The 24,044-nt window shown below is 32.4% G+C and overlaps 2 protein-coding genes across 2 annotated transcripts in view; one reads left to right on the top strand and one right to left on the bottom strand.

Moving 5' to 3' along the window:
- Window positions 1-8,258, bottom strand: part of LOC133181872 (spatacsin-like) — a 44,189-nt gene extending 35,931 nt beyond the window's left edge. Inside the window, exons 1-4 of the mRNA XM_061316514.1 lie at window positions 8,038-8,258; window positions 4,891-5,069; window positions 4,525-4,722; window positions 152-761 (exon numbers count right to left, since the gene is read on the bottom strand). Coding sequence (XP_061172498.1) covers window positions 152-761; window positions 4,525-4,722; window positions 4,891-5,069; window positions 8,038-8,237 — 1,187 coding nt within the window. The 5' untranslated portion in view covers window positions 8,238-8,258. The remainder of the gene's footprint in view (window positions 1-151; window positions 762-4,524; window positions 4,723-4,890; window positions 5,070-8,037) is intronic.
- Window positions 8,259-18,712: 10,454 nt separating this feature from the next.
- LOC133183376 (uncharacterized) lies at window positions 18,713-20,586 on the top strand. Its single transcript, XM_061318338.1, has 2 exons — window positions 18,713-18,975; window positions 19,863-20,586. The coding sequence occupies exons 1-2, from the start codon at window positions 18,903-18,905 to the stop codon at window positions 20,159-20,161; spliced, it is 372 nt and encodes a 123-aa protein (XP_061174322.1). The 5' UTR covers window positions 18,713-18,902; the 3' UTR covers window positions 20,162-20,586.
- The last annotated feature ends 3,458 nt before the right edge of the window (window positions 20,587-24,044 follow it).

The following is a 24,044-nucleotide window of genomic DNA, read 5'->3' as shown; positions in this document are numbered from 1 at the left end:
TATAATGATTATAATGTATCAAAATTCTGTTTTTATCGAAATTCTGTGTTTAATATCAAATATGTTTCATTCGAGGATATTTAATTTTTACTATTTTATATAATGACATTAAATACTAATAGTATCAGACCAATTATTTACATCAGCCCACCTTTCTTGCATGATGGTTCCAGTTTTATAGTTACAAATCATCAATGATACATGATCCTTCATCTTCCATCTGAGTGACACCACAGAATGGTAGAACATCAAGTCAGTCAAATGACAGGAAGTGCTGTCCAGAGCAGGTAAAACCATCTTGCTTTCTACATAGCTATCCTCTGGTTCATCTTTTACCTTATGAAAACCTGAAACTCTCCTTGATTTGGACTTGGAACATGGGGCTGTAATGACTGAATTTGCTGTCTTTTTTGGGTCCTGTGTATACCACTGGTTTGAACCCTTTCCATGACAGTACTTGTGAAACAGAGAGGACAGTTTTTCCCTCCATGCCTCATCCCCAATTCTACTTGCAGTATAAGTGTCAAAGTCACCTTTACTTTTTAACTTTTCTGGTTTCTCAAGTTCTACTTTTACTGTGTTCTCAATCACTGAAGTGAACTCCTCAATATTTAAAACCCACAAAACCCCATCTGTATGCACAAAGACCAATCGCCCAAGGTCATCTGAAAATTTCCAGATTGTAGGTTTTTTAGAGTGAAGAATACTTTGACTGACATCCAGGCATAGAACAAGGCCTCCTGTGAGCAGGTCATAAAATGCTAATCCTTGATTAAAGATTATATGACATGCATTAAATCTTATATCATATGCGTCTATACCAAAAACTTCCGTTCAAAGAGAAGCTTTCAATTAATATCCACTAAAATATGATGTGATGAAGATTTGCATCCATTAATATGTCTTGCAAATAAAACCTGAAAACACACTCCAGATTAATATTTTATAATTCATAAATTTATTGCAGTTTTGTTCATTTGATAACTATTGTGCAAATATTGAATAATGCTTTGTGCATATAAAAATCCATATAACCCATTGTTGACAAGATTTATGGTCAGGACATTTCATAATTTTATTCTGTAATCATCAGAGATGATCAAATACTATATAATTTAGTATCCTCCAGATACTTGCTCAGAAAACAAGGATTGGTCCATCAAATTGTCATAAAAAACCTTGAACAAACCAAACAGCTGCCTTAATCTATTAACTTGTCTCATTTTAAGTTCAGGCTGTCCCTCAAACACCTACACATCATACGAGCAGCAATATAAAAATACTAAGGGCAACAGAAAATTCAACTGGAAAAACCAGCAAAGTTACTAATTTATTCGACTCAGAACTACTAGGAAATAGTTATAATTAATTGAAAAAGAAAAATTATATAATGTAAACAGTTTCTATCCTTAATCTACATATTAATATTCATTGCTTGAGGAAAATCAACAGAATGATTGATTTTTCTTAACATGATTTACGATTATCTTTTATCCTTAGTATTTTGTATTGGGGGGGGGGGGGGGGGGGTATGGAAATAGATTCTTCAGAAGTGATAAAAAGAATGTGATATCTGAATGAATAAAGAATTTAAAATTAAATCATATATTTCAAAAAAATACAAATCTCTATTATTATTATTTTTTGGCTTTTGGTTGTAGATTTCTTCAAGCAAGAGCTTATAGTGTCTTCTATGGACATTCATAAAAAAAATTCATCTTCAATGCAAATATCTCCACAAATATTCTGGGTGAACAAAAAAAGTATTATCATATTCAAGTCTTCTATATTGAGCACTCTGCATGTATTAAAAATATTAAAAAGAACAATTTTACTTTCTTTTGATCTAAAATAAAGGGGGGAATGAAAGAAGAATTCCATAATAAAATTTACCTAAAATGTCATTTCTGTTTACAAGAATTTGTTTCATGATCATTGGTAATTCTCTGGTATCCAGCACAAACCAGAAGTCCCTTTCATTAAATGTCTAGACATTTATCAAGAACAAAGCTCTAAGCTATTTAGTATTAAGTTCCATATAAACCAATACAAATTGCCAACTGGTTATCAAAATCAGACAATGGAGTCTTTATATGCCTTACTAAATGTGACATTACACAAATATTATGCTTTATCTGTCAACACATGTGGCATAAAATTAAAAATTTGCTTGTTGTTTTTTTTTAAATGTACTTGTTTTATTGATTTGATAGGATCTTCTTATTACTTTTCTTCTTTTCAAAAGTTACAAAACATGAGTAATCAGAAGTGTTCATCTTTTTATGTAGTCAAAATTTGAAGAAAAAAAAATTGTTGAGAGAAACAGCAATCTTCAGAGTTTTGCAATATTTTGGGGTAGACTGTACGAAAGCCTATTAGGATCAAAGTACGGTAAAAAAAATTTAAAAGGCGTTATAACGCGGAAAAAGGCATAATAACGCAAATAAAGGCATAATTACGCCTTTCCAAAAGGCGTTATAACGTGAAAAAAGGCATTATTACGCCTTTCCAAAAGACATTATTACGCCTTTCCAAAAGGCGTTATTACGCCTTTCTAAAAGGCGTTATTACGCCTTTCCAAAAGGCGTTATAACGCCTTTCCAAAAGGCATTTTACGCCTTTCTGAAAGGCGTTATTATGCCTTTCTGAAAGGCGTTATTACGCCTTTCTAAAGGGCGTTTTTACGCCTTTCCAAAAGGCGTTATTACGCCTTTCCAAAAAGCGTTATTACGCCTTTCCAAAAGGCGTTATTACGCCTTTCCAAAAAGCGTTATTACACCTTCTAAAAAGGCGTTATTACGCCTTTCCAAAAGGCGTTATTACGCCTTTCCAAAAGGCGTTATTACGCCTTTCTAAAAGGCTTTATTGCGCCTCTTTTTTTTTCAATACATGACTTACTTAGCCCACCCTGGGGGCTGATTATAATTAGATTTCTAAGAAAAAAGATTTTTAAATGTGTAAAATATTTTCAGTGTTAAACCAACTTAGTCCTTCTCTGATGCCAGACGCTTCTACCAAGGTGTATGGATTTCAGAAATTTTATTGAAGGCTTATTGCTCATTATACCTATGCAAATACTTTGCCTGTTTTTTACCAAGAGGAGAGAAAAATATTTCAAATTTGACATGAATTTTTTATACGTGGCTAGCAAAGCCCAAAGCTGATTCTGCCTATATCCAGGATTTTCAAAAATAGAGTGTTGACTTCTCTTAATATGCATGCAAAATGCAAACAACTGTCTGCGAGATGTGCAGGAATATAGAAAATACTATAATTTATAATATAATTTATAATATTAAAACTATAATCTAAATATTGCATAAATAAAGATGGCTTTGGTTCAATCTTTCATATATTTACTATTTTAAAATAACGCCTTTCCATTTTTGGATACAACTCCTTTTCAAACAGGCCGGTAGTATGAATGTGAGTGGGGGGGGGGGGGGGGGGGGTCCCCCATCCCACTTTTTTGGAGAATAGTCTTGCTATAGTTTAAATATAAAAAATCATTTATTGATTGCTTGGTCCCTTAACAATTTGTTGCAGTATGGTTAAACTCGGGCAAGTCATTTAAAAAAAGTTTTATCAAAAAATTAGAAAAAGTTTCCCCTCAAGTTTAGGCAGTTTATTTTTTTTTGGGGGGGGGGGGGTCTTGTTTTTTTGTTTGCATGTCAATTTTATGGGAACCCCCCTTCCCCCCCACTTTAAAAGCACGGGCCTGTCAAAGACATAATAATGGCCCTCCAGAAGGCATAACGTAATAACGCCTTTTGGAAAGGCGTAATAACGCCTTTTAGAAAGGCGTAATAACGCCTTTTGGAAAGGCGTAATAACGCCTTTTGGAAAGGCGTTATAACGCCTTTTGGAAAGGCGTTATAACGCCTTTTGGAAAGGCGATATAACGCCTTTTGGAAAGACGTTATAACACCTTTTGGAAAGGCGTAATAACGTCTTTTTTCGCGTTATAACGCCTTATGAAAAGGCGTTATTACGCCTTTTTCCGTGTTATAACACCTTTTCAAAAGGCGTTATTACACCTTTTTCGCGTTATAACGCCTTTCGAAAAGGCGTTATAACGCCTTTTAAAATTTTTTTTTACCGTAGTTTGATCCTAATAGGCTTTCGTAAGACTGCAAAGGGAAACCAAACAAATTTTAAAGTCTGACCAGAACAGGTTTCCAATTAACATATCATATTTATTTAAAAGGGAAAAAAAACATTTTCTGGTATATAGAAAAATTCAAATGCTACAAGGGTACTTTACCTGGCTAAAATCATGATTGTACATGTACCAGCCAAAATATTTGATGGAGAAATATTTGATAACATATTTAATTGAAATCGCTTCCACAAAGTACCTCCCATCACAGTAAAAGTTCCACCTTTTTCTAATCTTTTTGAAAGCCCTGCTGATCCAGTCAATGAATTTATAATTCTATTTTACAAAACACTGTAAACCTAGAGAGCTGGGTTACAAATCTGCTTCATATTAGACATCATTATATCATGTTTTTTAAAGGATACAAAAATTAAGCTGTTCTTCATTCAGTATTATTAAGATGCCTGCAGTTATCTGGTAATGAGAGTTGTAAGGTATTTTGTAGATAATCCGTACTTCACTTCGGGTCAAGGACAAACCAATAATAAGTCCCTCACACTGCAGAACAGCATGCTGATGAGAAACGTCCAGAAGTTTCAGTGTACTGTCTTCTGCAAGTTCTCCTGTTATTCAAAAAAAAAGAAAGAAAAAAATTAATCATATTTATAATTGGGGTATATATCCTTTATAAAGTGTGCACTAGACATATACCGGGTATTGTAATCTAAAATAGAATACATGTATCTTTAATTCTATAAAATAAAGGATAATTTCAGGTGTAAAACATTTACCTGTAGTTATTAAAACATCTGTCAAACTGTATGATTCCTCCGGAGAAGCACTCAGTGAACCCTTTGTTAGTTTGTAAGACACCAGACGAAGATTGTTTTCTTCAATAGTGATAGTGAAACAGAGCTGTGACCCATCATGATTAGTGGAATCAAATGCATTTGTTTTATTCCATATGAAGCTGAAATGACAAAAATTATGTAGTTATATATATATCATATAGATTATTCAGCCATTTAACTTGATATCTGTACATCTATAACTTATGTATGTGAAGGCTGTCTATGGTTTCAAAATTCTTAGAGGAAATATTGATAAATGGGCTGCATTACATTACCACTACATTTTCAAAATAGTCATTACCACTTTTTATTACATTTTCAACAGTGAAATACTGTGATTTATTTATTGAATAAAAGTGTTATTCTCTCACAGAGTGAAAGGATACCAAAATGATATTCTCTCACAGTGTGAAAGGATATCAAAGTAAGTAAAAAAATAGTGTCTGGCCTGTCATAAGATAGAGATATTAACTAACCATCTTGATAGAGCTAAAACTGCAAATTTCTTCCCAAATATGTTGCTAAAATCCATGCTATGTAATGTTTTCAATCTCACAACTGCTAAGCTATGACGTCTCAACCGCTCAACTATGACGTCAAGCTTATGACACTGTGTTAAGAAAGGACAGGGGCAAAGGGAAAATCAAAGAAAATGTAATAAACAGAAAATTCAATGTTTTGTAGATGAATATGGAATTTATTTCACTCGTGAGACAGGATTTTTTTTTATATTTTCACTCGTGCTTCGCACTCGTGAAAATATCAAAAAATCCTGTCCCACTCGTGAAATAAATTCCATATTCATCTACAAAACATTGAATATCCTCTATATATTCATTACCGCTACAAAATAGTATACATTACCACTACATACATTACCACTACAATACATGTACCTCTTCCTTTAGTCAGTGCCTTAAGCATGTACAGACATAAAGTGCATGCATGAGAACTTTTCTCTGCTCACCACAGAAAGGTGAAAGTAGGACTATCTGGACTTTGAGCAAAATGGGTTTTTTTTCACTTTATTATTTAAAATCCTTTGCCATTTTATTTCTTAGAACATTTTTTTATTTTGAAAGTTTTAAAATCTTGCATTGTTCATAGTTTTCACAGAATTGGTAGAGCTTTGAAGGTCATTCGCTTTACGTGCTGCGCCGTCTGGAAAGCTAGCTCATCATTTTCACATTAGTGAATTATATTGAATAGAACTCATGCATATTTTGAGCCATATCGCAGGTAGATTTATGTTTGTAGCGGTAAGGCCAAACAAAAAAATATGTGTGGTTCCGGTTCACTTCCAAAAAAATTAGGGTAGGTAGGTAGGGATTTTTTTTTTTTTTTTTTTTTTTTTTTTAACAAAATGATTTTTTTCTTAAGTTTTTCTAAATACATGTAATACCTATCACTGCTTTACAAATGGCATTTAGATGTGGTGTGATAATATACTAGTCAATATTGGTAGGGGACACCTACATGCTAGCTTGCTTTGGATTTAACACTATTAAACACTTGCACTATGTTTTGCAATGAGGCCATCATTGCTGAAACTAAAGCTTAAACTGGAGCCATTGTTGGAGTTCGGGGAAAATTCCGGAAAAAATATGAAAATTGCCAAAAAAAAGTTTAGGGTCGGGGGTATAAAATAGGGAAGGTCGGGTAACCGGAACCACACATATTTTTTTATTTGGCCTAATGAGTTGTAATCACCAATCGTCTTACTGATAAGATGTAGCAGAAATGAGCACCAGAAATTTAAATGAAAAGTAGCGGTAATGAGTTGGAATGTTTTGCAATGTAGCGGTAATGTTGAACGCCCAACATATGACTGTCACACCTTTTCAACAATAAGTGAATCTTGCCAAATGGCAAGAAATTTAATTGAAATTCTGTACATGTAGGTATTGAAAACTACTTAAAGTAGCTATAAATCTTCTACCTACTTATACCTGTCTTTAAAACAGGTCAAACTTGATGAAAATTATGTTGTGCACTTGCACTGCAAAACTCAGTGTGTAAATTTGAAGCCTTTATCAGAGTTGACACTGCAGAGAAACTGCATGAAGAATCATTCCGAAACTTTTTATCTAAGAATGCATGAAGATAAATTTAAAAATTAATACAAATTTGCAAGACAAATCTTAAAAAAGAAAATTGAAGGCTTCTTACCACTTAGCTTCTAGAAAATGGAACTGGAAGTTGTTATTGATGCATAGTTGATAAATTAGAAAGCTAGTACTCAATTTTTGTTTATTGTCAGTGTACAGTGACTGTATCAAGAAATTTGGTACTCAGCATATTGCGACGTTCATGCGCTTGCAGGGGCACAAAATGCATGTTAAGCAAAAAATAGTTAAAAACACCTACTAGGTTACTTCTTTCGTTATAACTTTTATCTTATATACTTTTTGCAGTAACTTTTTTTTCTAATTTATGTTTTTCTCATTGTAAACAAAGTAATTGTAAATAAACATCATTAAGAGGTACTCACACGCTCACTCACGGTCTACATCCATTATTCAAACTTCTACATTACAGTTTGTCAGTTTTTCCTCCCCAATCTTATACATATATTTTCCAAGTTATTAAATACATGGCCGTAGGAACCGGGGGCAGTGCCCCCCCCCCCCCCAATAATTTTGCCAATATATAGATTACTAATAGTAAACATAGATACTTTATGCTTGTGCCCCCTCAATAAAAACGTCTGATGACCTTTTTTTTTTTTTTTTTTAGCTTGTCAAGGAATTTTTCAGTAGTTGACCTTTTTTTTTTTTTTTAAATTTTTGGTAGTGCACCCTCAACTGTCAACTGAAAAATGTATGACTGTGCCTCCCCCCCCCCCCCCCAACTGAAATTGCTTCCTACAGGCCTGAAATATACAATAATTCTTTTAAAAGACAATTTGAGGATTAACAAAAAAGGAAAAGAAGAGAAAAACAAAATAATTTGAACTGTCACTCATCAAAAACAGGTTTCCATGAAGACCATATTTTTGTCATAACTTGTCTGCAGCAAAAGGCGGTACACTAATTAAACAATCTGGCTCAAGTTGAATGATAAGTTCACATTTTACTTGAAACAAACCTTCTGATTCCTTGGAGGGAGGGAACCTCGCTGTTTATTTTTGGGTCCAAATGTACGAACTGAAGCCTGCAGTCGGTATGCAGCACCGCCAAAAGTCTAAATCTTATGCATGGATATGTCTCACTTATAGCACCAAGATCTATATTGTGTCTAAATTTGTAAATGTAACATTTTAATAATCCCGGCTCCTCTTCATCCATCGTCTTGTGACATTTTGTGTCTATTTTCTTCGCACATCGATCCCGATTAAAATTTCAAGAGTACCATGTAAAAGCAGGGACCTATATTAAGTATAGTATATACAGCTGATAAAGGTCCCTGGTAAAAGTAAGTAAATCTTACAATGGGTGTATAAATAATTATTTGTAGAACTCTTTTATCATGAAAAAGAAATGAATAAACAGATAAAATTACTTTGGTTCAAAGGCAATGAATATATGGGTTACCCCCAAATCCTACCTCAGCAAACGAGTTGATATACGATTACCCTAACTCTTTTTACAATGAAAAAAAAGAAAGAAAAGAAAAGAAAACTTCTGCATAAGCACAGTAACATATAAATGTAAATTTCAAAAGCTTTGATAATTATCAACATTTTTTTTTGGGGGGGGGGGGGGGAATTTTTACTTGTGAAAATATTGATATATTTTACTTCAGCATGAAAACAGAGACATTTATGTCTCTGATGGAAATTATCTCTCTTAAATCATCATTTAAACGCATAACTTGCTCTTTATGCATACAAGCATTCTCTGCAATTTTGTTTATTTTATCTGATACGAGCTAACTGATCACTGGCTTTGTCTACAGTTCTTCATGCCTCTCTGTGAGCCCGAGCTTTGTCCGTAGATGTTAACAATACTACACTATATTCAGTCAAACACCTTCGTTTTATACGTGCAGTGTTTGCATTATGAATAAAAAAATCCTGTTTTTCCGAATTGGAAATTCATATCCTTTAAGATAAAATACAGAAAATTTTCCAAATGTTCTAATGTGTCTATAATTTTTCAAAAAGAGAGCATTAGGCAATTGGCCTAAGTGAAAAAGTGAACAAAGCCAATACATTGACCACAGAAGAATTGTGGAGAAACAAGAAATACGCGATATTGTTCTTACATCAGTGTCATCAAGTATAACTAGCAAAGAATAAGATTACATTTGAATGAAATATTAACTACTCTTTAAGAAAATATCCACTCATGTTTTGTTACGTTAAAGAGAGAGAGAGAGATGAAATATAAATATATTGATTTAGACAAACATTTGATGAACAAATATACATGTATTTGAATATCATGAATGCATATCAATATTATTTTGCAATATTTGGTCAATGAAGAACACTTTATCAAGTCTAATACGGCGATTTCGACTAGCCACAAGCAACATGGACGCGGCATTTTTTCTTAACATAAGCCTAAGACTTAAGATCAGTGGCGGATCCAGGAATCTTGAAGGGGGGGGGCAGTTTCGGGTCGGGGAAGGGGCGCACGAGAACACCAAAAAAATTGATTTATTAAATCTTATGTATATTTTGGACGCAGAAGGGGGGAGAGGCGGACCCCCTGGGCCCCCCTCTAAATCCGCCAGTGAAGATTAAGACAATTCTTAGGAATTTTCCTAAGATAAGACACATTCGAAAACCTCGATAAGAAGTGAAATGTGTCGATGCATACGAGTCTTAAGTGTATCTTAGGACGATTCTTAGTCCTCAGATATAGATTTTTAAACACGCCTGCAATTTTGCTTTCCAAATGGGAAGATGTATGGAGCAACCCTTGTAACAGTTCATAAGCATAGAGAATTAGTAAAGTATGATTATAAAACCGAATAAAGTTCATCATTTTGGTACCATGAACAAATGCAACAAGCATATGTCACGGAATGTAAAATTGTATGTACCTCTTACCATTGCGTGTGAAGGTACATTCTTTCAACTAAAAAGTGATATTTATACCCAGTTCATGTCTGTCTGTTCCATCGGTGTATCCTATTTCGAGCAGCTTTCAGATTGTTGATTGACGACTTACGATATTTAAAGACTTCTTGTGCATGCACGTCCGAATACCCTGATAAGATATTTTTTAACAGTCTGAATTTGAAAATTCAAGTTTGTTAGTTAAATTATCAGAATATTTTTTATTTTCTTTTTTAATTTTGCTTGTCAGACAATTTTGAGAAGTTAAGTTTTCTTTTTTGTTGGTGTTTTTGTTTTGTTTGTTTTTGTTTTTTTTTTTTTTTTTTTTGTTTTGTTTTTTGTTTTTTGTTTGTTTGTTTTTTTTTTTGCTTGTCAGATATTTTTGGAAGTTGCCCCCCCCCCCCTTTTGAAACCGTTGCTACGGGCCTGAATGAAAAGGGAGTTTATGAAAGAAGTTTTTATGTAGTAAAGAAACTTTCGACCCCAAATTCGTCCCCAGGATGAAAATTCCGAAACCCCATTGCACATCTACAAGACAGCATCAATCACAAATTATTATAGATGTTCCGATATACTACATGTAATAACTAATGCTTAAAATGTGAAGTTCTGAGAACATGGTTTTTGTATGGAAAAATCGATCTTCGACCCCAACTGACCTTTCTGATGAACAAGAGAAATCTCAATCCTTCTTGCACATCTACAAAACACCACGTACCATTCATAATCCAAAATATGATATGGCTACTGCATGCGTAACATTTAAGAGCAGTTATGGGAACAAGGTTTTTGTAGAAAAATGTTGCTTCGGCCTCCAGTTGGCCCCCCGGATGAGAATTAAAATTCCCCTTATTGCAAATCTACAGGACAATACAAATGATATTCCAAAAATACTGCGTAAAATTAAGAGGGGTTCTGAGAATAGGTTTTTGTAGATGAACGTTGTTTTTCAACCCTCATTGGCCCCTAGGATAAACACCAGCAGATGCTGTCATAAGAAAGTTACCCGTTACATATGTTCCTCTAACTGTGCTTGCCTTCGAACCTGGGTACATGTAACTAGTGAGGAAATTATAGTTATTCCGTAATTAATATAACTATGTAGTATCAAATTGACCATAGGATATACTTTAGGTGAACTTGTGACCCGTGGGCTTCTTTGTTAACCGAGTATCTAAAATAATAGATGCATTACCATTCTGAAATTAAAGACCCGAATGAAGCGAAAATTTTGTTTACAAAAAAAAAAAAAAAAAAAAAAAAAAAAAAGGGGGGGGGGGTAAAAACGAGATTAAGCGTGCTGCCTAGATCTTTTGCCAGTCTTCCTCTGATTTAACGTGTAATTCCTAGTCATGACATTTACAATCCTGTTTAATGTTGTATAGTCAAAATCCAAAAATCTTTATTCCTGTGTTGTAAATTAATAAATCTCCGGACTTTAATCTCTTCGTGATAGTCCCATTTTCTTTGTACATTGATACACTAGAGACATACAATACAACTAAAGCCCACTCACTTACTTACGGTTGTAAATTTTACATACATTCAAATTTTACTCTTGGTGTGTAAATGTCTTTTTTGCGACGGATTCACGTTCACTCTCAAACTATGGAAATAACGAACAGTATTCAAGCTCAAAGTCCATTTAAACAACACAAATCGGGGACGGAGCAAAAACGGACCTCCAAAAATATCAGAGGTTGGATCAAGTGCCATGGAGGAGTGAGCATCCCCGACCGGTCACACCAGCCGTGTGCTCCTTGTTATGATCAGGGGAAACGGAAAAATCCGTCGACAATTCAGTGTGTAATAATGGCCTAACAATTAGTAAGAAAAACGTCAGTCAGCATTTGACTTAATGGTAGGTTGTATTTGCTGACAAGGTCATTGAATCGACCATAAAACTTGCAAAATGATGACTTCAAACGAGACCGTTGATATTCCCTTTTCATCAACTTGTTTGTCAATCGTTTTAGAGATTGTTCATACGTATAGCATGCTCTTGCGTATCGAATGAACTGGGAGACAAAACCCCATATGCAGGTGATAAGGGTATATTGCTACATAAGTAAGGGAAGTTAACAGTTGAAAAAATGGAGTCATCACGTTTATCATAAAGCTTTGTTGTTAGGTTACCATTAACGTCTTTTCTAGTAAAATATCCAAATATGAAACAGATTTGTCAGACTCTGTGGTACCTTATATTTCAAGCTCACTGGGATATACCGAGTCGACATATGAATGGAAGTAACTATTCTTAATTGATAATACGTCGTCGAAGTGTTTTCTTCTTCTCATGTAGAAATTTTTGAATACATTCTGCTTTATATGAATACAAAAAAAGGTCTGCTAATAAGGGAGCGCAATCGGTACCCATGGGAATTCCAACAGATTGTTGGAAGACCTGATTTCCAAAAACTACATAGACATTATCAATCAGAAACTCGAGCATCTTTTTAATATCAACTTCAGAGTACTTAAAGTGTGTACAATCAGAATGTTCTTAACAAAATAATTATGTATTAAATTGGCATTTTCAATTAAAGTATTTGTAAATACTTGTTCGGGATATGTAGTTGCTCTTCATCTCAATGTTCCTCCGTCGCACTTAAAAGAGCAAAAATTGTCATTTCTTGTTTAAATACTACCTAAAATAATAATATTGGACTTAATAATAATACATCAGAAAGTCACTGCTCCATCCATTATATAAAAAGGTGCATTTTTAAATGAAATCAATGATGCTATATTTTATAGACAACTAAAACATTTCCAGCCTTGTGTAAATTTTGCTACGCGTTCACATGACTGAAAATACACCAGTATTTAATTTACTCATGTAAAAGTTAATTTGCATCTATAGTCTGACTACATGTAAATTTTGCACTAGGAGTAAAAATACTCACATGCAAATCTTGCTTACCCCCCCCCCCCCCTTCACATGCGCTAAATATATGTAAAATTTGTGCTCATCGTGTGTATATAGGCGCATGTGAACGGGGCTTCATGAGTGCATGTTTATTGACATCTGTACACATTCCGTGTAGAAACATTCTAATCTGTGGCAATTACTCCACATAAAAAATCTAGAGTAGGTGTGACATAGGAAAGTTCGGAAAATTCCTTACTTTCTTTGATAAACTTCGGCATATCTGCAATCCTTTCCGGTTGGAACTATGAAAGATTTTACCTTATAAAGTCTTTCCTGTGAATTTTGTTCCAGTGGTAAATTTCACAGTCCACCATCACTGGCAATGGTGGCTGTATCGTTGATAACAGGCAATGAAGCATCCCTGCAGTCATTAAAAGACAATGTTTCGATATACAAGTCAATTGTCATAAAGGGTTTTTGACGGTTTTCTGCAATTTTTCCCACTGCTGATTAAAAATCCTCATCTGAAACGAAAACATATGATATGTTCTTTTCCAGAGATTGATTAAACCCTAATAATTTCAATAATAATGACTATATTAATCTCATTAATAATGATGATATTAAAGAAGAAAGAGAAATACTAGTTATCTTGGCTAAAAATGTCAAGGCCAACATTTCATTTACGATATCCATCTTTTCAAGTATCACTTTTGCACGCTTTTTGAGCATCCTCAAGTTTTTCGTGTATTTTAGCGATGCTTTCCATGTTTTCAAATCGTTTATTTTAAATCGCCATGTTCGAATTGAATTCTTGATTGACGAGGGTTGTAGTCATATTCCTGTAGGGCATTTACTGTTTTCTTCCGGGTCTATAAATATAAAAGATTTTGTTACAGATTGTAAAGGGATGGTTCCAGGTTTTCAAAACAAACAAAAAAACACAGACAGCGTTTCCACATTAATCCAACTAACTAAGATTGTACACACCTTTTACACTGCATGGCTCTCTAAGCTATGGTTATAAGCCTCACTGTCCATTATGTCAGATATTAGACGGTCAGAGGCGCAATAGGTCAAATATGTTGGTACCCAAAGAAAAGTCTTCTACAAGAAATACACGTGAAGTATAAAAGCCTTAGAAGTTATGGGCAAGAAAAAGTATTTCGGACAAACAAATAAACATATTGATTGACAGACCAAAAACCATGGTCCTCTCGAATCATCGACAACGAGGGCAGAAAAAATTTAGTTTGTAGAGTTCGTTGTACATTTGATTATCAATAGCTTTAAACCATGTATACAAACGATTAGAGCAGATGCCCTTTCTGTTCTTGGTCCGACTTAATTACAGACAAGTGACGCAACAAAGCTGCGATACGAAAGGGTCTCATTTGGTAAAATCGACCCAAGATCCTTAAAGTTTTATCCACATGGTTTAAAAACAATTCTTGGTGTCAAGGGACCAAAAGGGGTAGCAATACCATTCATGATCAAAAAAAAATATCCTCAAAACTAATGAAATAAAGTGAAGTTTCGCTATAAATAAATTCAAATCAAAGTTTAAAACTGGACAGTCCCAAATTCAAAATGAATTTGAAGAATTCGAACAAATTAGAGATTGGAAAATTTACTAATGCAAAATATGCTAATTATGGGAATGAAATGTGCTATTTTGTAAATTATGAGTCATTCTGAGTCTCAATCTTTCCGTGTATAAAAAAAATTAATCAGTGTCACTAAATTAATGTTGCATATTCTTTCTTCTGCAAACAAGACAAAGTAAAATTAAAATAATTTTACAAATGAAAATTTCACACCGACAAATTTCTAGATGAGAAGTAAGCCTAAGGTGATAATTTTCTTTGTCTTTTTACAATGAAAAATTATTAGCAATCAGGGGCCCATTTTACAAAAGAACTTTTGAGTTTAAGGAGTATTTTATTCACGATATACATAGATGTATATACAATGAATATGGATTGAACAGCAGGCAAAAATGGCCTATATTAGTTCTCTCCATTAAAGATCAAGGTACAAATCATGAAATGTTACAATAATATATATCACAACTTTTACAAAGACATGTATTTTAAACTAATTTTTAAGGAGGATACAATGTACAAAATTGAAAAAAGAGGGGAATTGAACAATAAAGTGGAATAATGAAAGGAAAGAGAGAGAGAAAAAAAAGAGAGGGTGGGGATAAGGGAAAAAGGGAAAAGGCTCAGAACCATGTATGTATATGTACTTTCAGTCTACATGCTGCACATTAATGCTTATTACATTTTCACATTCTAAAATCTTTTAGTATTTTTTTATAAAATTATGAACTTGATCAAATAGTAACAAATTTTCTTTAAGAGATAGACAATCATAACCAGACAATACAATATTGATATCTCTTGGTCATGATCAATCATATATGTAATCAAAGAGTTCCTGGCAAGATCATAACATGGGCATTGAAAGAAAAAATGAACAGAATCTTCAAAAGAATAACCATATTTTAAGCATTTAGGTGAACCAACTAAGTTATGATTAAACACATCTGCATTAAGATTACTTGACAAGTTTCTCAACTGACAGTGGAATATATTTAATTTCCTTTGTCCATAACTGTATAATTTTGATTTTATTTTATCATCAAGATTTTTATTTTGTTTACTTTGTTTGAATTTAGCTACACTTGTTGCAGATTTCGTGCTATCTGGCAAATCATTCCATAACTTAATTGTAGATGGTAAAAAACTATTATAATATGCAACTGTTCTAGTGATTGGTATGTGATACAAATTATTATTGCGTAAAGCATAATTGTGTGAAAACAGGTAGACACTGTTTAACCATATCATGCAAATATTCAGGTGTATAATTATTAAGTATTTTGTACATAAGTGTAAGCTTGTGTTTAGTTCTTCTTTCACTCAGTGTTTCCCATCCTAATTCTTTATATAAATTTTGTTTCGAAGAATTGCGCCTTAAAGTAGTCCAGTAATGATACGCCCAGCCTCTACTTGTACACTTTCTAATAGATTACTCTGCTCCTGTGTACAATTATCTCACACTACATTGCCATATTCTAAAATAGGTCTAATGAATGCAATATAAATTCTAATAAGGGAATCCCTGTTTAGTTTATATTTGAGTGTGCGAAGAACATTTAAACGTTGGCATGCTTTGTCATATATTTTGGAGATATGTTCGGACCAACCGCCATTGGATTGCATTATAAGTCCAAGGTGACAATGACTTTGTTTCTGTTCTATGTAGTTACGTGTGTAACCAAATTGAAATTTGTGGATGTGATTTATTTGACCGTGTAAAATTAACATTTACAGTTTTATTAGGGTTAAAATCCACCATCCATTGTCTGGACCATTGTTTAATTTTTTCCAAGTCATCTGTTAAAGAGAGGGTAGGGGCTAATGTATCAGAGTCTACAATAACAAACAAAGAAGTATCATCTGCAAATAACCTAATTTGATTTTCTAAATTTACAGTTATGTACAAAAGAACTTACGACTAAGATCAAAATTTAATTTTGTTTATAAATTTTTAATTTACATCACAATGAAAATGGTTTTAATCTTTTAAAATGGAATGTAGTAAGATGTTTTTACGCTAGCAATTTTAAACGGAATCATCAATTTTTTTTCAAAATTTTACAATCAACTTAAGTTTTCGGTCTTAGTCGTAAGTTCTTTTGTAAAACGGGCCCCAGATGTTTTATATAATGAAACATAATGTTTTGTTTTTGAATATAATTGAACATTGTAACAAGAAATTCTATTTGGGGATGAATTCCGGATTGTTCCTGTTTTGCAAACATTTGAAAATCATGCAGAAGTGTGAAACAAGAATTTGCTAGAGTAGGCAGAATAATCAGTGTGTTAGGTTTCGGGCTTACAAGTGTTTCACAATTACAGTGTGAGATGAAGCAAAGTAAGAAATTCATAAAGTTTGAACTTTTTTTTTTAAGTGACAAAAAATCAATGATAATAATAAAAATATCCGTTGTATATTGTCTTACGGCATTTATTTGATATATAGCTTAACATTTCACTTTCTGACTTCCCTGCAATATTAAAAGCACTATCAGCCGTGTCTTCCACTTTAAATTGGCCTTTTAGAATCAAAGAACACCTCTTCGATTCAATCATTTGGGATGCACTGAGAATGTCATTTCAAATAACGTTTCTTTATTTCGACCACGAATTTCAATATTTTTTTTTTCAATTTTTTTTCTTTCATTTTGTTTTCACCCACTCATACCCTGGGAGATTATAACTCCCACAACAAGATGTGTTCATTTATTTTTTTTTCTTTAATTTCAGAAAATGTCAAGAAATTAAGATTTAAAAAAAAATGTATGTTTTTCATTTAGATTCATCTCATAAATATCTCTCTCTCTCTCTCTCTCAAAATGGTTCAGTGAAACTTAGCAAATACCTTGCAACATGCGTATCTGTGTGTAGAACCACAGTGAAATATTCCATAATTAAATGCACAATTCAATTCGGACAGGTTTTATTAGACTGTTGTAAGGCTAATATAGTTGATGTAACATTTCCAGCAACTATACATGGATAACTTTTGTGCAAATTTTGATGTTTTTAAATTCAATTTAAAGAAAGTGTCTTTTCGGTATGATATCAATGCCCCCCCCCCCCCCCTTTGTTGTTTTAATGTCGAGCTTTGGACAGTTTATGATTTTTTTCCCGTCTTTATTATTTTTTTAATCTATTATTTTTTTTTTTTTTTGCTTGTTAGATTATTTTAGGAAGTTGCCCTCCCTTTTTTTGGTCAGCTTATATATATATATATATATATATATATATATATATATATATATATATATATATATATATATATATATATATTGCTTGTCAGATTTTTTGGACTTGCCCACTTTTGAAACCGTTGCTACGTGGATACAGTGTAATTTATGTAATTTTTGATAACTCGTTTTGTTATGAATATTAAAGATTTTGCATTTTAAGGTGTTACAGAAACATAATAAATTAAACCCAGGGGAGAGAGAGCCTCGTTCGGTCAAGTTGCTATTTTTCGAGCGATATTTTTCTGCCAATAATAATGCAGTAAGAATTCTACTAGATATGGATGGATTTTAGTTTGCCTCAGTAATCTTAGTTGATTAATCTTTTTTCAGAGGAATTGGGGAAAATGTGCATGTTCAAGTGACATATTTTTTTTTTCAATTTGGAAATGAATATGACATTTTCAATGAGGCAAATTTAGTCTCATCCTATCTAGCAATGAATTTTGCTTGTAATTAGATATTACACTGTCAGTTTGAAAATTAAGGAAATGGATAAAGTTTTTGAGATATTAAGCAGGCATTGTGGGCTTTATGACCCCTCATCTCCATTAAGTGCCTTTGTTGGGGAAACTCGGGGGGAAATTCAATCACAGTTAATAATTAAAGATATTCATTCAATAAATCACCATTAGCATTAAGGATCTTAGATTAAGGGACCTGTAGAGCATTATTGATCTGAAATTTCAAGATAGTATACCTATATTGATAATATAATATTGGAGATCACGAAATATTCAAATTATGCAACAATATAAACGTATACTGGAAAGGTAATCTACCGGTGTAACAGTTCCCATGGAAACTGAAGTAATCAGTATCCAATAAGTATACGTATGCTCTCGGAACGTAAAAATTTCTAGCATGAATTAAGAATCTGTCATCAAGAAGCTTTAGAGGGAATACAATGTATGCGTTTTTTTACTTCGGAATTTAATGATTAATTAGATGTGATTTACGAGATTTGTAATCACTGCCTTAAAACATATAGCGTTAATTTTCTTTCTCAATCCGTACAACAAACTCGGTATTGATTATATATCATGTTAAGAAAAAGGAGCTCCTGCATTCCCTAGCCGCGATGTGGCGCGGACGAATGTTGTCATTTATATCAACTTATACCCATAGCTTCCCCGCTAATTAGGGGGACCTCAGTAATTAGCAGATCTCTAACACACCATGCAACAAACGAGGAAGACGGGAAATTTAAAGTATGATTATAAAATACCAATATGAAATTTTGCTCTGATTTGGTAAAAGTGCTTGTTTTGGCGCTGGTGGCACTTAAAAACTCTGTATACACGGGTGAGTGATATTTGTTTTCTTTTATTGATATGAGTTTTTTTATTAATAATAGTTGACCTTTTCCTGAAATTTAAAAAGTAGAAGCATAATGTATATTTAAAAATCAAATTTTATTTACAGACATGCATTTTATCGAATTTAAATATCTCTACTTGTTTCAGTAACTTCATCCCTTAAAAAAGGCAGTAAGGTATTGATTCAGTACTTATTTTGTGTGTTTTTTTTTTTAATTTAAACTTAGGTTATTTCTATCCAGCATTTTGTTACAATATTTTAATATATTTTATTACATTTACAGGACATTATCTTAAATTTCTAAACTGTGTATCATTCCCGCTATTGTGAATTAAATCTTCGATATGCTAACCTCATGTATACTCTTTGATAATATCTCTTTTGATGTGCCTGTTTAATTTAATTTCCCAAGTCAAAAAAAAAATCCGATTTACGATTCTGATTGATAAACTCTGCTAAAATAAAAGAAAATACTGGTTCTAATTAAGGTTTCTACGCAGGTTACAATCTACGGAGAAATGCGCAGCAAAAATGTTTGATTTGTGGGTGCATGTAGACATTCCAAGAAATCGGAGCAAAATGAGACCGATTTCTGATCAATAGCATTACGATATTAATCTTGTGGAGAATAGTTCTTCTAATGAATACGAGAAACATCTGCCTAGGAACGTAACCATACTATTATATCGTTAAACTTGAACGCGACAAAACTATATGGGAGGGATATCATAAAATGAAATGAAAAATCTACAGAAGAGATGCTTCGGATTAAGCTGTATGTTTTATCAAAACATTGGTGATTTGACGCCAGAAAAGCTAGTTGGTATTAAATTGGTTGTGAAAAGGTAACATGAACTTTATTTTTGTTGTAGATGACGGAAGTTGCTCAGCATTGGGATCAAAATCGATACATATGAATGAAGACATTTTGGAGTTTATAGATAATAACCAACGCTGGGGCAAATCTCAATCAAAGTTGAAAGAGTGTAGTAAAAACAGCTTCTACCAGAACGGTAAAGAGATCTGGAGTCCAAGTCACATGAATGATCGGCGGGGAAAAGGTTTATCTATTAAAAAGAAAGAACAGCGACGACTCAAAGGGTCGAAGAGAATGAGAAAAATAAAGAAAAAGAGGCAGCGATGGAAGAGACACAAACAGAAAATGAGATGAAAAATGAAGTCCCCTTTGTCCATTATAAACCGGATTTCTAAATTTCAAGACACGTGACTTTGTTACGGATGAACATGTCGTATCTGTTGCAGTGTGCGATGTTTCATGAGCACAGTATTAGGATGAAGGAGATCTCGACAGCCTATTTCCTGTCAAATGCATAAGATGAAGCCCCGAAGCAGTGTGATTGATGCTTAAGAATCGATTTTCTATCCACTATAATTCGATCTATGTGAAGGCTTATTATACATCATGACAAACTTGGCTTGTTATAACTTGAGCGTTAGAGCATAAGAAATTGTTAAATGAGGTATGCAAGGCCTCCTAGAGGACAATTTACAAGATGAAAAATAAATTCTAGAAAGGAGTTTTCATTGGAACATAAGAAAATATCTTCTCTTTTTTGCCATTAATGTGATTTATGAGGGGTGTATTAGTGTTTTCTTTGAGATATATATATATATATATATATATAAAAGATCGACCTGTTGTTTCAATAATTTTATCACATGTGCTTAAATTATTTCTACCTCGACACAGTCTTATATCCACTTTATAAAGTGGTAACAATATAGTAAAAATTACAAAGTTAATGATATATAGACAGTTTTTGATACACATGAATTTAGCAAGACTTGATTCCCGTTGGCCGCCATGAAAGTCAACATGCTCAGATTTTTTATTATTATTATTATTATTTAACCAATTCTAACTTGTCATACTGGCCATTGTGGTAGGAAAAAAAAAAGAAAAAATCTTAATAATATACATTTGTTAAAGCCTACATTAGAGCAGAATTTCCGTTGTATAAAGACCCCCACCCAATATTTCTGCTTTATTTGTTTAAAGCAATATAAGCTTCTGATGTCGGAAATTTTTTGTTGCAATATTGTAATTAACTATTTCAATGACAGTAAAAAAGAATGTTTATCAACTTTTGTTGTTCATATTTGCGAAGAAGAACTGTTTATAAGTTTTGATTGAAGCAAAATTCTATTAATGTCATCCTGTACAATATTGATTTCTTATGTAATACTATACATTAATTCTATTGTACAGAAATCTTTCTTCTGAAACAATTTAATACTTATTTTAAACTAATTGATCATACAGGTTTGAATTACATACAAATTTATCATAACAGCACATTTTAATAGCAAAATAAAATTTTCAAAAATGTAGCTCATATTGCTTTAAGGACATACGCAACGTAGTTTAAACTTTATTGTCTTTTTCCCTGGATTTGAAGAGTTCCAATACTTAAAGGAACTGTGTGCTACATTTTTATAATATTTCTTTTCAAAGTGCGTTAATATCGACCATATTAACGCACTTTGAAAAAAATATGTGCACGGCTTGGTCAATGTTCTTGCAAATTTTAGGTATGATAAATAATTTTTTGAACCTGGTTGGATAACTTTTCGGTCATGACGTCAGGATCTGAGATATAGACGTTTTAAAGATTTTTAGGAGTTGTCTTGTTTCCAAAGGTTCTCGTAACTGTTATAAAAGGGAAATGGGTCTTAGAAATAATGGAGGAATGATTGTTTAATAGCACAGTATCGTTTCTTTTTTTCTTTTCTTTTTTAAAAATTTTATCCAGTCTCTATGACTTAAAACATCGCATTTTTCTTTCGGGAAGAGGGAGCAATTATGACTTTTCCATACCATGAAAATTCTCTCTCTCTCTGTCATCTATTTTTCTATCATATTCATCTATCTATCTATTGTGAACATATACGAAACAATGGTTGACTCATTTATTTGATAGTTAGAAAGTAAACTTTAGCCACATTACTCACTCGACTGAAATTTTTACCTCGTTCACTAATAACTTTTTCTCAAAAAAGTTATTCAGTCAAATTACTTCTAAATCTGTAATTTGATATCATAAAAACGCTAGACATGTCAAATAGCATGTTTTAATTACCATGTAAATGCATTTTTTCTGAGGAATCATTGTTTGATACATTTTGAATAAAGGTTATGAGGTTCTCTTCTTTAATATAATAGGGTTCATAATTTTTTTTTCAGGAAAGCTTATCTCAATTTTTTTCATCTATTTTACGTTAACTCAAATTTATTGAGAGAAATAATATCAATGTCATACCAGTTATGTAAATACATATATTTGTGTAGGAAAGATAGAGAGTTGGGCTGAGGGACTTCTACCTGTCTTCTCCTCATTCTCGATGAGGGTAGATCAATTCATCAGTTTTTCTGAAGAAATATAACAAATTAATGCTGATAACAAATTATAATGCTGTCTATTATTAAAAAAAAATTTATACGTATTTTTTTCAAAGTGCGTTAAGTGTCTCCAAGGTAAACAATGTTGATGTACACTCTTAACGCACTTTGAAAAAAAATTTCAAAGTGCGTTGATTTTGTCCAAAATTTAACGCACTTTGAAAATTTTTTTCAAAGTGCGTTGCCACAGAGCCAGTCAAAAATTCGGTGTTACATGAACTGCAAATGTTTTGAAAGAAGGGTAGACAACGAAGTCAACGACATGTATTGACGAACAGAAATCACTTTTACTAACTTACATGTAACGTCCCAATTCGTACCGATCATAAATTTTCCTATCCAAAAAAAAAAAAAAGTTTTAAGTGCTTGATATGCAGAATGAGCCTTTTATTCCAGAGAATAAAGGTTTATTAACCTTCAAAAAAATCTTTATGAAATACAATATTTAGTGCTAATTAAATGAAAAATTATATCTCGTCACAAAAAGTACAGTGAATTACGTTACTAAATTCTATTGCCATGAAACCCTATAACTGTTCGTGCTTTCCATGGTTAAATAATATTATTCTTTGTTGAAAATATATTGTTTTGTTAAAAAAAAAAAAATTAAAAATTCCATTATCGTCTATAAAAATAAAAGTTTCCGTTTTTCTTTGTTGCTGTTTTTTTTTTTTTTTTTTTTTTTTGATGAACTAGGTTATCATATCAGTTTATCTTTAATACAGGGCCTACATAGAATTCAAATAATTTTTTGATGATCTATCAATAATGCCATCAATTTAATTAATCATAACGATTTCAGAATGCTGTATTTTTTTAAGGCCAAAAAATCATTTGATTTGTGAACTACGTTACAGTGATTTACGTATATTTGTTTCGTGTTATATTCATAGGTAATCCAGCTTATGTTAAAAACTAGATAAGATAAGATATGTTTTATTACTAATTCAGTGCCCATATGGGCATAAAGTGAACAACCTTAAGAAGGAAAAGGCCTAAAAGATAGGTGAAAGAAAGAAAAAATACAAACATGTACAAGTAAGTTGTTACATAAAAATTTAACAGTGTTATACCATTATTTATTGATATCAGACTGACTAAGATTTTTACATTCATCACATGCAAAATGTAATAAAGATGATTTTGACATATTTTCTAATCTATGCCAATTAATATATATATATAGGATTGTAAACTAAGGATGATTGAACAATACATGCGTTATCTACCAAGTTCAGACAGAATAGCAGTATTTGTACTCCTTTTACCAGCACCAAGAATAAATTTATAATAATATGTAATATTTTTGGCCTCATTTATGCTCCTTTCATTATGTTCAATAGGTTTCTCCAAAATTGGTTTATATCTCTTTGAATGGTGATATGTGTAAAGGATTTTTGAAAAAAAATTCTACTGAAAAAATGTCCCACATGTATCTACTGGGCATTTGTATCATGTTTTCACAAACATTCTCACGTTCAAAAGAGGATAATAATTTCATAGACAATCTACAATGACAGTCTGAGAGTGGTATAGAATTTGCAACATGAACATATAGAATATCTTATGAAAGTTCCTCTGAAACAATAAAATAATCTACAACACTAGATCCTGTATAATTATGAAATGTATA

This window comes from Saccostrea echinata, unplaced genomic scaffold (assembly GCF_033153115.1).
Source record: "Saccostrea echinata isolate AGI-Se365-2 ecotype Australia unplaced genomic scaffold, CSIRO_AGI_Sech_v1 ptg000009l, whole genome shotgun sequence".
NCBI lineage: Eukaryota > Metazoa > Mollusca > Bivalvia > Ostreida > Ostreidae > Saccostrea > Saccostrea echinata.
This window is presented reverse-complemented; position numbering and strand designations above follow the sequence as displayed.